Source organism: Aulonocara stuartgranti (genome assembly GCF_965226115.1).
Source record: "Aulonocara stuartgranti genome assembly, chromosome: 15".
In the NCBI taxonomy this organism is placed as follows: Eukaryota; Metazoa; Chordata; class Actinopteri; order Cichliformes; family Cichlidae; genus Aulonocara; species Aulonocara stuartgranti.
In genome coordinates, this window is record NC_138951.1 from 33,971,128 (window position 1) to 33,984,173 (window position 13,046).

The window sequence follows — 13,046 nt, forward strand, 5'->3', positions numbered from 1 at the left end:
ACCTGCAACAAACTGAAGCATTCATCTCTTTTACAAGTGTTGCGTTTGACTGCCATATTTTTATGTTCTTTACGATGCAGGTTTTCCCATCTCTGGAATAGTTGGCAGTAATAAGGATGAGTTTATGTTGATGAACACAGATATGACCATTAGATTACTTTGATGCTTTCATGTGCCCATGCTGGGAAACCTTGGGTTAACTTAGAGCTCCTAACCTCTTATCCTGGTCCCAGTGTTGGGGTCAGCGATTCCAGATAATGGAAAGATATCCTGGAGATGCTGTCCTCGCTCCATGGTGTACAGGGCTCTGAGGCAGCAGCTGGACTGCCTGTTTAGCCTCATGATTATTATTCACAATAAAATATTAGTCTGTGTTTCACTAACAAGCCTGGTACAGTTAAACCAAACAGTTACTACATGACGGACACCAATGTTATCCATTTTAATAAAGCTTATGTGTGTATACACAGGTCATGCTGATTATTGAACAAAAACTCAAAGATCAGATATTAATCAGATTTATTTGCTCTCTCTCCTCCTTTAACATGTTTTTAATGTTAGTTATAATTCAGAATTGGTGACTGAAATGAGCATGACACATACGAACATCACGAGAGAAAGACTCGATAGTTTAGTTAGTTTCTGTTTGTTGTTGGCGCTGAGAAACGCCCGCTGAAAGGCCAAAGCAATGGTGTTGACTCGACCAGCGTTAACCCCGCCCCCTGACTGTGATTGGTGAGGCTGACTGATAAAATTAATTCATGAATTGTCCCTCCTGGCTCTCCATAGACACCCTCTCTACTTTTAGAAATAAAGCATAGAGTTAGGACTGGATCCATTTACACTCCAATTGGTCTCAGCTGCTTCCCATGATGTACCAAGTGTTTCTTCTTCAATTACTGTGTGTTTATACAACACTCTGCATTAGTTACTCATTAGTTATTATTCTCTGGCGCGCCTCCTTTCCCTTCACCCTCAACTAGTGGTAGCAGATGGTCTGCTGGAGGTTTCTTCCTGTTAAAAGGGAGTTGTTCCTTCCTATTTTTGTGCTTGTTCATAGCGGGTCATCTGACTGTTGGGTTTTTTGTATTATTGTGAGGTCTTTATAATCAATATTAAAGAGCCAACTGTTGTTGTGCTTTGGCGCTATATAAATAACACTAAATTAAATCAAGTAGGACCTTCACCATGGATCCATAAAGTTTAGTCCATATTATTATGTCCCAGTTGCTGCCATCTTAAAATATGCATTTCAAAGGTTAATATCACCCTTCTAGATAAAAATCAGAGACTGGTTGAAAAAGTTTAAAAGCAGACTAAAACATAAACTGAACACCTCTGTGGTCATCTGTGGATGTGATTAGTTAACAGGAGCATGTTTTTGTCAAATTTCCATTTCAGTTGTGAATAATTAAGAAGAAAACTGAACGATGGAAATAAAACACAGCTTCGGCAACAGTTGTATTTGTGGACATAAAGCCGTTTTATACAAGTGTAGATTATAAGACAGAGCCTCTTTCATGTGGTGTAAACACTGAGGCAGGTTCGACTAATAAGTGGAAACAGCAGGTAACGTCACTATGAAAGTCACTTTTGGCAATCTTAAAGGTGGAGGGATTTTTTTTTCCTTTTTCCTTTTAATACCGCTTCCCAACAAACAAACTTTAACACAGCAAATCCATGACAGAGGAATAAAAAATAAAGAAAAGGACAGACAAGTTATACAGGTTTGTAGTCCAGCTTAGACTCGAGCTTCTTTGAGTCCGCCACCTTCCTCACGGCCTTCATAAAGTCCTCCTGAGTTACGTACTCACGATCTGAGCGGATGGCAAATAACCCTGAAAACATACACAGAGCCATGTGAGAGAAGAGCTTCTCAGAGCTCATCATAGATCTGATAAGGAATGATCATCTGACCTGCTTCTGTGCACACGTTTCTCAGGTCAGCTCCATTGAAACCATCTGACAGCTTCACAATGGCTTCAAAATCTGAAAGTAATCATACAGTTAGATCCATGAAAACGGAGGTCACGTGTCGATTATTCTGCAACAAATACATTAACAAAAGCCTTCAAAGAACAGAGATATGTACAAGTCATGAGTAGGCAGCAAAGAGGAAAGCAACCTGTTGTTCATCTGAGGGATTTTTGTCAAGTTAACATGCTGAAACTTCCAGGCAGAGCACCTTAAATGAGCAAACTACCAAAGTAACACAGAGTCCGTTTGACATTTGGATAAGTGCAGCAGGACTGAGGTGAAGCTCGTCTACTCACCTATTTCTCCGTGCTTGGTGATAGGACTGGAGTGAATCTTAAGGATGTCAAGACGAGCCTGCTCATTGGGCAGTTCAATGTCTGAGGAAGAGACAAAGGAAAGTGGTTTTCCTGCGTGGGCTCACATAGCGCTGACAGAGAAGCTGAACAGGAGAAGTTCTTACGAATTTTGCGGTCCAGTCTGCCAGGCCGCAGCAGGGCAGGGTCGAGAGTGTCAGGTCTGTTGGTGGCCATGATCATCTTGACTCTGTGCAATGTGTCGAAGCCGTCCATCTGATTCAACAGCTGAAAACACACAGACGTCATGTATTCTGTGTGATTAAGCACTTGTCCACTGCAACGGCAACCATGTTACTGGTGACTACAAGAGTCAAGTTAAAAACAACAAATGTTTGGAAAGGTCTGCTTCAAATGAACAACCGACATACTGACGTGATGTCTTATTGCCTAAACAGACCCAGTACAGACGATTGAAAAAGCGTGTTGTGCTGTTAATGTCTTTGTGTTAACATCTGTTATAATAACAACAGATGGGTGGGGTGGGTTGGGTGGCTGCGTCAGGAAGGGCATCTAGGGTGAGTTGATGTGCTGCTTGTGAGCAGCCAAAAGCATTTTTAATCTCACAGACTCAGAGAATCGGGACGCTTTTATTGCTCATGTTAGGATCACAGACATTCTCTCTTACAACACTGTAACCACACAATTTTACTTTCAGGTAAACTTGTCTCCTGTATAGAAAAATGGGAATGTGTGGTATGTGGATAGCATAGTGAGTACCAGCCCAGAAATTTGGAGTACTTCTGATTCATGTCACACATGGCAGAACAAAAGTGGAGATGCTGTAGCTCAGGGGGGAAAGCAGGCGAGACACTAGCCCCAGTATATAGAATATAGAAAGTATTTAAACATAGAAAGTGCTTGTATGTATGGGCGAATGAGGCACGCTGTATAAGAACCAGTCCACTTTAAAAGCTTTGCATCAATTTGATGGAGATTTTGTGTGTGAGCTTATTTCTCGTGCAGGGTAAAAACGTGCATCCTTACTCACTAAGGCTCAATTATACTTTCATTTGTACTTTGCTTTCAAATTCATTTGGTTTAGTATGTTTCTTACTGTAGATAGTCACTACGTGACTGCAGAGTTACTATAAACTGATAACTGGCAGTTATTATTGGCAGGGACTGATACAGCTAAGGACACCCTCCAAGTACAATACAATTCTGTAGAATGGAAAATGAAGTCCAATAAAATGTTTTTTAGTTTTTATAACGGCACCTAAGCTGGACACTTGGGGTATTGGGTGAATTGAGCACCTTCTGGCTGCAACATGAAAGCATGACGCAAAACAGGCGATCACACTGTTCCATATTTGCTGTTTATATTCAAACAACAAAGAGTGCTGCTGAGTGGTGTTTTGGTGCTTCTGTTACCTCCATCAAAGTCCTCTGAATCTCTCTGTCAGCTGAGGTTCCCTCTGAGAAACGTCGGCCACCTACAGGGAAAAACACAAGTATCTCAAGCACCCTTCTAACAATTTCACTGTAAATAAATGCTCAGTACACAACTCTTTTTTGAATGAACTTTGTGCTTGCTGTGTCAGTATTGAAGCTCACACCTGTGACATGTCTTTACAAAGTACTTCAATTTAATTCAAACTGGTGACAAGCAGGCAAATAAAAAGACAGCTCCTGTTTTCAGTACGTCTTAACTTTAAGTATGATCTGAATTTTGGAAATACGGCGTTACTACTTTAACAAAAGAATTTCCCAAATATGGGATAAAGCATTTCCTATCGTTCTCTGTAGAGCTGACGCTGACTTACCAATGGCATCAATCTCATCCATGAAGATGATGCATGGCTGGTGGTCCCTGGCATAGTTGAACATTTCTCTGATCAGCCTGGCACTCTCACCAATGTACTTGTCCACAATGGAGCTGGACACCACCTACAGCAGCCACACAGACACACAATAAGCTGAGTGACTGTGTCCGAGTGTGGCAGTACACTCTGATGGAGCTGCTGAGACTCACCTTCAGGAAATTGCAGTCCAGTTGACTGGCCACAGCTCTAGCAAGAAGAGTTTTTCCAGTGCCTGTTTCACAACAAATCATCACTGACCATTAGAAGTACTGGTTGTACGGATTTCAAAAATACTACATCGTGTTCTACTCGATTTATCACATTCACAGACTTGGGTGTCCATGCCACCCGCCTGTCTTCCTGACACCAACACCCCCACCAGGCTTTTACGGCTGATTGATTACATTATGCTCCCAACGAAGAATCAGTGGGGGAAAAAATTGTTGCACCCATAAAACAAACATATCATGGATGTATGATGAAGCCTATTGGCGTATTCACACCATGCGTTAAGTGAAAATTGGTGTGATTACATCAGTTCAAGAAGGTGTATTGAAACCAAGACAAGGCTGACATTTTCAGCTTAGGCAACAATTTGCTACACACTGCATTGAGGTGTGATTAGAGCGTGTAGCCTTTAATGTGTACAGCACTTTGGCTTGCACTGACAACCCAAGGCTAACTAGAACTGTATGTTCAAAGTCACTTTTTGCATATGAAAAACAATGAAGAACTCTAATTGTGATTAAAATCAGGTGCAGTTGAAACACTAGTGACAAATGAGTAAAATTCAGCTTATTCAGCCTCACTTTAACACAAAGACAAGAAGAAACACAGAAGACTCTTTGGACTAAAATGAGTGAAATCACAGGATTTCTTGGCAAGCTGTGAAAACATTGTATTCTAACTTGATCCTAGCTGTTAGATGTACTCTTCCTCATGCCATTGGCCATTAGGAAGAAATATTCATAGGTTTATGAATGTTTTCAAGAGAATAAAGCATTGTATTATTCTATTTTTATCTTATTGTATATTTTTATTCGATTTTATTCTACTGTATATAGTATATTATTTTATTCTATTCTGTACAGCTGTGTACTGTATTTATTCTTATTGTATTCTAATTTTGCGTCATAACTTTTGCACTGTCCACTTCCTGCTGTGACAAAACAAATTTCCCACGTGTGGGACTAATAAAGGTTATCTTATCTTATCTTATTGTAGGGTCTACCTTACAACATAAAGCACCTTGAGGCAATTATTGCTGCGATTTGGCGCTGTAATGTGAAAACACCAGGAAATGACAGTTACCTGGGGGCCCATACAGCAGACAGCCTTTAGGAGGAATGATGCCAACTCTCTGGAAAAGCTCAGGGTTGGTCAGTGGGAGCTCAATCACCTGCAGGAAAACAGCAGCAGCCCCATTATTGTAGACTCATTTAAATATATAATGTAAAACAATGACTAGTGAAGGTGAAATCATACAAACAAAATGTAATAAAACACTGGAGCCAGTCACACTGAGATAAATAATGCAGAGCACACGAGAGTTGAGGAGGACTTCATTTTTGTTGTACCTCTCTCAGCTCACGGATCTGTTCAGACAAGCCTCCGATCTCAGAATAGGAGACGCTGCCAGGGTCCTCATGGGACATGTTGTACACCAGAGGGTCCACCTCCCTGGGCAGGTACCTGTGAAAAAAACAGGCCACACATACACTGGCATCATCACATAAGCCAAGTTCAGGAAGCTTCCTTTTTATTAAGTTTGCAGACGACACCACCCCGATGGGCTTCAGCACAAATAGGGATGGGTATCGTTTAGGTTTTATCCGATACCCGTGCCAACCCGGTACTTTTGAAACGGTGCCGGTGCTTAAAGAATGGAGAACACAAACTTTGTCCAAAAACCTCTCATGTTTAACTGTTTTCCACTTTTTCTTTGGTCATTTTAGCCTTTTTGGCCAGGGTGAAGGGAGTATCTGCCATCAAACAAGAAGACAGCCGCATGTAGCTATGATGATGTTTGCTAGTTCACCTTACGTGCATTAATGTAATAACATGGTTAACCTACTTAACGTAAATTACACACGAACAACATTAAGCTACTCGCCCAGAGAAGAACGGCTGCTGCTGCCATCATCATCCGTCATCATTTCTGCTACACTGGCAGGGCTAGGGGCCAGGACTCTACTCTTTTGGTTCTTGGGGGATGTTGCTAACTCCGGGTCCGATAACAGGCACCACACCCGCAGTAGATGTGCTCGGTGTGAGGTCTCGCAGCAAGCTATCAAATACGGTGCATTTCTCGGCTTTTAAAAAAACCCTATGCGTCGCCAGGTGTTTCATCAGATTCGAGGTGTTACCTCCTTTGCACAGTATCACCTTAAAGCACTTGTTGAAGGCTGCTGAGTTTGCATATTTTGTTGTGAAGTACAGCAAGACTTTTGACCACTTTGCCTTGGACATTTTTAATCTGTAGCTCTGCTCTAAAAGAATGTACGTACCTCGGCCCGCCTACTGTCCTTGGAAAGGTAAAATGATTGGCTAGAATCCCAAAAAATTCTTTCCATCTCAGGAAAAAAAAAAAAAAAAAGCACCGAAATAATGGCACCGGATACCAGTACCCATCCCTAATCACAAAGGGGAATGAGGCTGCTGACAGAGTGGTGTGAAGCCAACAACCTGCTTCTAAACACCTCAAAAACCAGGAAGGTCCTCGTCGCCTTCCGTAAGACTGCAGGGGATTATACCCTCTATGGAGACTGGGTAGAGACGATTTCTGGGAGTTGCAATCATAAATTATAATAAATTATCTCTCATGGTTGGAGAATACACGGGCGATGGCAGTGAAGGCGATGCAGGGTCTGCACTTTGTGCCAATCCTCAGTAAAAAGAAACTGAATCAGAAGCTGCTTGTGTCCTTACTTACTGCATCTCAGTGTGGTACAGTGGAAGCAGCAGAGCGTGATAAACACAGCACAGAGGATCGTCAGATGCTCTCTGGCCCTTCCTGGAGGAGATCGCCAATTCCAGATGCAGAAGAGCCAAAAACATCCTGACTCCTCCCACCCAGCTCATCATCTGTTCAGCTTAATGTCTTCAGTCAAGCCCTACAGGCCGATGAAAGCCCCCCACAACTAGTATGAAAATTATTTAATTTATATTGATATTTAAAGGAAGCTGCAACTGTGATTTCATTATGTCATATAATGACAATAAAGCAAACCCATATGGAGTTTCCCCACTGCAGCAGACTTATTAATTCAGAGATGTAAAAGTAAACAAACCTGTGTGCTGTGATAAATCTATTGTTTATTAATCAGTGCTGAGGGCCGTACTGCAAAGCAGGAGAGCACTTTGTTGAACTTTCAGTCAGAGCTTTCCTGTGTCATCAAAGCAGCTCTCTCTTGTTTCCTGGCTGAATTACTATTGTAGCTTATTGTGAATAACAACCTGATAAAAGATGCTGTGTTCCTAATTTGGGTTTTCAGGAAGCTCCACATTTCCTGGGATCTGCTCGGGCCACTCGCCAGGTTTGGGGGTCACTAGCTTGAGTGCTCCGATTACCACGTGCTCTAGGACCACTGTTGCCTTCACCCTCCACATCTTCTTGAGCACCTCTCTCAGCCCTTATTACTTCTTGAGCTTGTTCTGTTCCTTCTTCCTGATGTTGTTATCACTACGGCCTCCTTCCTCTGCTTGTCCACTACTATGGTAATAGTAATACTGTTGGTTAGCCACCACCATCCTCTAGGTTGTATTCCGTTTTGACCTCTAGACTTCAGGTCACACTTGGCACAGATGTTTCTGTATACTATTCCAGCCACTTGGCTATGGTGTTCTATGTATGCCCTGCCTGCTAGCATCTTGCACCCTGCTGTTATGTGCTGATCTCACTGCTTCTTTACACAGCCTGCACCTGGGGTCTTACCTGGTGTGCCTCTATAAACCTTTTTCTTAGTGCTGTGAGACATGATTCTGGTGAACCAATTCAAAATAATAATCATATCCACCTTACCTCATAATAGTAAGCGTAGTCATGTCCAGAGCCACTCTGGTCCCCGGCTTCAGCTGGGATTTGTCCAACTGGAAGTTTCCATTTTATACAGTCAGGTCAGCATTTTTTGAGAAAGTTTGATTAGTGAAAATTAAACAAATCATTTTTAATATGTCACAATGTAAACATTGTGAAGTGTGTTTCTTCTTTAGCTGTATTGACCCAATATACAAGAATAAAGTTAGACTGCCACTGCTGATTCTAAAAATTACATAACTCAGTGCTGAATAATGGAGTACTTCCAGCTGATTTACAACATTGTACACAAAGAAACAGATCTGGTCATTGGTACAGAGTCTTTTGTAAACCTATTTTTATTTCCTCATCATTGATAAATGATGAAAATCAAATGACTTAGCACTCAAAGCTCTCAGATGTGACTACAGAGGGCTTCCAAACCCTAAAGAAAATTCTGCATTACAAGACAGCACAAACACTAGAATGTGATCAACCCTTACCTGCCTGCGACATCCAACCACATATCGGGGTCCATTGGTAGCCTTTACAATGACTGTAATTTAGAAACACAGATGACTTCAGTCAAAAAACAAACAAACCACACACCTGAGTTTAACACTGTAACACATGTCACAGATTCACATTTGTTATTTCCATTGATTACCAGGCTTCAACATAGGTGTTGCATAATGAGCCTGACAGTAGAAGACTAAAGAGAAGTATAAAATCAATCAGCCTTTTCTACCTCTGCTATAATATATGGGAAGACTTACATTTCTCCTCAGTGAGTTGTTTGAGCACTTCTCCAACAATCTGCAGGGAAGACAAATAGTTAGCTAATAAAAAAAAATACATCAGGTCCCTTCTGTTTGTGTTGAAATTAGCTTCATGTACTATAGCCTCACTATTAGTTATTTAACTGGGACACAAAGGGGAAAAGGAGAAAAGAAAAATCACTCTTTTCATATTGTCTGCTGTTAGTTTCTCACCTGTAGCACAAAGCAGCTTAGTCAGCTGAAAGTGTTTAGCACTCTAGCGCATTGGTGGAAACTGCTTGTTTCTGTCTGTTGACAGCCAGAAATATCGCACATCTAATTACTGTCACTGGCTTCAGATTTCTGTCATCAGATAACAAGTGAACAGTCTTCTCTTTGCATTGCTTGAGTGTGACTGCACTGATGTACAACGTTAACCTTCAGTCTTTAGTTGAAGCCAAATGATTAATTTCCACACGGTATATTTACCTGACCGACGCTTTGGAGAGCCTTGAGATCATTCTCTGATTTCTCGTACTGTTTGGTCTGTTCTCGCAGCTGCTCTCTCACTGGAAAACAACGGACAGTCAACATGTTTCATACACACACTAAGAGCTAATTGGAACAGTTTGTTATAGCTAATGCTCGCATCAACGTGAAAAGTCAGACGTTAGCTCTACTTATAGCTCTTGATAACGTTAACAAATAATGACCTCACATTCTTAGATTAACCAGCCTTAAAATATGAATTATCCAATGAACGGACGAACTGTATCACTGTCGTGTTTATGCTCCTAAGCTGGTAGCGAGACCCGGTAGCCTCCATACATTTCCACCAAGAAGCTAACTGCATGACAAAGCACTAGCTAGCTGGTATGCTAGTCAATGCTGCCTGTCCATCTACAAGTAACCAGTCAACTAAACAACACGAATTTCTAGCACGAACGCAAATATCAGTGTTAAATGTTCCTTTACATTCTTTTAGTCGCCCATCAACTTCTTTGTGTTCCAGCAATTTCTTCCTGTAGTCCTGCAGCGCTTTTTCTCTAGTGTCCGCCATGACGCCCCGCTGAATGATGGGAAAATGCGGTGTCACTCCACTCTTGGTTCGTTCACTTACCTCAGTCGGATAGCGAAATTTCGCGCCCCGTGATGTTGCTGTTCGCTGGGATTGATATTCACACACACACTGCTGCCTGTCATTTTGACATGCAACACGTATAATGCAATAACTGATATAACACTAATAGAAATAAATAAATAAACAAGAGGACCCTATAGAAAATTTACAGAGCTCATCTTAGATGATGACAAAAGATGACGAACGTCCCAACCAAAACCTGAGCCGTTTGTACTAAATGATCGTGTAAATAAAGCTTACATTAAAATAGTCCTTCATAAATTATTTAGCCGCATAGCTAAAAAATTAAAGATTAAGTGCACTTGTGTATGCACACCAAAGATCCACACCTGGCTTTTGGAAGAAGTATGGGGCGAACTCAGGGATAAAAAAAACTCACTATAACGCCACAAAACCTAAAAAATGTGGAAAAGTACATTCTTAGAGACTTGCGCAATTTCTTTGGGAGTGTCGAATATGTTCAGGTTGCTCTGGAGTTACAGAAATCCACAGCTGTAAAAACCATTGCACATAGCTTGACTGAACGTCAGACGCAAAAAAGAAGCCAAATGGCATAGTCAAGTTTTTCACTGTTGGCCAAAGCCATCACCGCACAACTTGAAGTGGTGTTTTTTAACATCAACTTAGTATTCATCTTGAAGGAAAAACAGTCATCTTTTTCCTTGCAGATGAATACCTAAATACATCAAACATCAAAAATGTCGTCGCAAGAGAGAAATTTGATTATAACTGGATTATAATCCCTCAACCGGTCTCGGCAGATGGCCGCCCGCCTGAGCCTGGTTCTGCCGCAGGTTTCCTCCCATTAAAAGGGTTTTTTTCCCCTGCCCACTGTTGCCAAGTGCTTGCTCATAGGGGATCATCAGATTGTTGGGGTTTTCTCTCTTGCATTGTAGGGTCTTTATAATATAAAGCTCTTTCAATCAGCTTTTCTTATTGGGCCCTGTTTAAATCAAATTGCTCAGCAATTTGAGAATATTTTCCAATTCAATAAAACAAATTCTAAATGTTAACTTGTATTTCTGTCTCTTTTTATTTTCTGATTGTCATTGGATTGTCTTTTAAATGAACATGTACTGTGATTTTAAAATGAAAATGCATTGGTCCTTGTATATAATAAAAATATTGTTTCTTATAAATAAATACTGTTAAATGAATAACTGCTCACTATCAGTTTTCAGGAAATGAATAATGTTGATCATTTTTCTATTAATGGAAAAATGGAAAAGTTCTGCTGACATACGAGCTGTTTATTTAAAAAAGGACAAAGCCTTATATATCATACATACTATATAAACAACATATATAAACAGATTTTCCAATATAATATTTACCTTTGAGTTGTTGGTGCTTTGTAAATGGAAATCTCCAGAGATGAGAAGATGGAGCAGGTTTGTAGTCCTGGTTCAGTCTGTTCCTGCATTGTGGTCAGACATACAGCAGTGTTAAAGCTGCTGCCTGAGTACTGAAAAACAAATAATAATGCTACAAATTATTTCTCCTAAAGGATGTAAACTGTCCAGAGTGCTGCACATGTAACTTTGTGACCATTAACATGAATTCAGATTCGTTTTTTAACCTGAATATTTGAATCAAACTCTGTAAAAATAAAAATAAAAATACAGAGTCGGTGCTAAAAAAAAGAATTAATTTGTGGGAAAATTAAACGTAAATTTTAACTTAATCTGCCTGCTCTATCTGCCGTTCCCAAACACAAGTTTCACCGTGACTGCAGCTGCCAGTCAAAGAATCAAACATGGGAAAGGAGACCCCTTGAATATAAATGATGAGAACTATTGATAGTTAACGAAAGAATCTTTGGAGAAATTTTTATTTTAGTCTTACCCCAGTCCCATCCGCTAACATGGAGGAGGTGGGATTTATGACCTATACTGCAGCCAGACACCAGGGGGCGATAGAGACGTTTTGGCTTCATTTTTGGGGAGCTGTTGTGTCGTCCATGTTATGAGTTGTATGAAAGGTTAAGTTAGGCGTGCAATCTGATATCAGGTTGTACTTAAGCTCTCAAGGTTACTTTGTTTATAAGTTGTTGATCAAGTAATTTCTTTGTGCGTGACAGAACAGATTCATTTTTAAATAACTCATGACCAAAACTAGCAAAATTTGGCATACACAATGAAGTCGTTTACTAGATGATGTATTCGGTGAAAAAACTGAATATGTGAGGGTAGCCAGTAGTAGCCTCAGTGTGGGTACAAAGTTCTCTCCGTAAGTACAGTGAAATGACATTAAACAATCATATAGAAATATCACTGTTTCTTCGTGTGTATAGAAAATGTACAGTGATTGTAAAGTAAAACCCAGGGTCAACCCTGAAGTTACCCACATAAGCTTAAAGCCTTTCTTCACAGTATAGAGGCCTATGAAACAGGATTTTTGACTTATCCAGATAACTTCAAAGCTGACCCTGAAGTTATCCAATTTTTGAAAAATAGACGTTGTTTATTATCTAAACTTGCATGAGTTGAAAACTGAGTCCAGTCCACACAATTTAAATTCCATGACTTACATTAATGAACAACAGACCACACTGTAGTGATGGGATTTCCGTCTCTTTTTAGAGAACCGGCTCTTTCGGCTCGACTCAATAAAAAGAGCCGGCTCTTTTGGCTCCGAACCGGCGCTTCAGGTTGTTTTGTTGCTTTAATTAATTTATTATTAACAATAATATAAAATTATGCACAAAAGGAATTACTAATGTAAAAAAAAGAAGTTGTTTTATTTATATATATGTTTATATATAAATATAAACCGCATATATTTATATATAAACATATATAAATATATGCGGTGGCCCCTAGAGACAAAGCACGTACAAACTCCAAAACACATTTCTAGCATTAACTGAACTTCCAAAACAGAGCTACCTAGATCACTTAAATGACACAATTGAAAGCATGTGTGTATTGTTTGTGCATTTATACACAAGCACTCATATATATTCAAATAATTTAAAAAAAAAATGTTCATTTACCT

The 13,046-nt window shown here is 40.1% G+C and overlaps 1 protein-coding gene across 1 annotated transcript; it reads right to left on the reverse strand.

Moving 5' to 3' along the window:
• Positions 1 to 502: 502 nt before the first annotated feature.
• Positions 503 to 10,016, reverse strand: psmc6 (proteasome 26S subunit, ATPase 6). The gene is made up of 14 exons (XM_082504771.1): positions 9,884 to 10,016; positions 9,398 to 9,477; positions 8,927 to 8,966; positions 8,654 to 8,706; positions 8,157 to 8,224; positions 5,713 to 5,827; positions 5,447 to 5,534; positions 4,306 to 4,367; positions 4,097 to 4,220; positions 3,705 to 3,766; positions 2,438 to 2,558; positions 2,274 to 2,354; positions 1,918 to 1,989; positions 503 to 1,838 (listed from the first exon to the last, which is right to left on the reverse strand). The coding sequence occupies exons 1-14, from the start codon at positions 9,966 to 9,968 to the stop codon at positions 1,720 to 1,722; spliced, it is 1,170 nt and encodes a 389-aa protein (XP_082360897.1). The 5' UTR covers positions 9,969 to 10,016; the 3' UTR covers positions 503 to 1,719.
• Between the last annotated feature and the right edge of the window lie 3,030 nt (positions 10,017 to 13,046).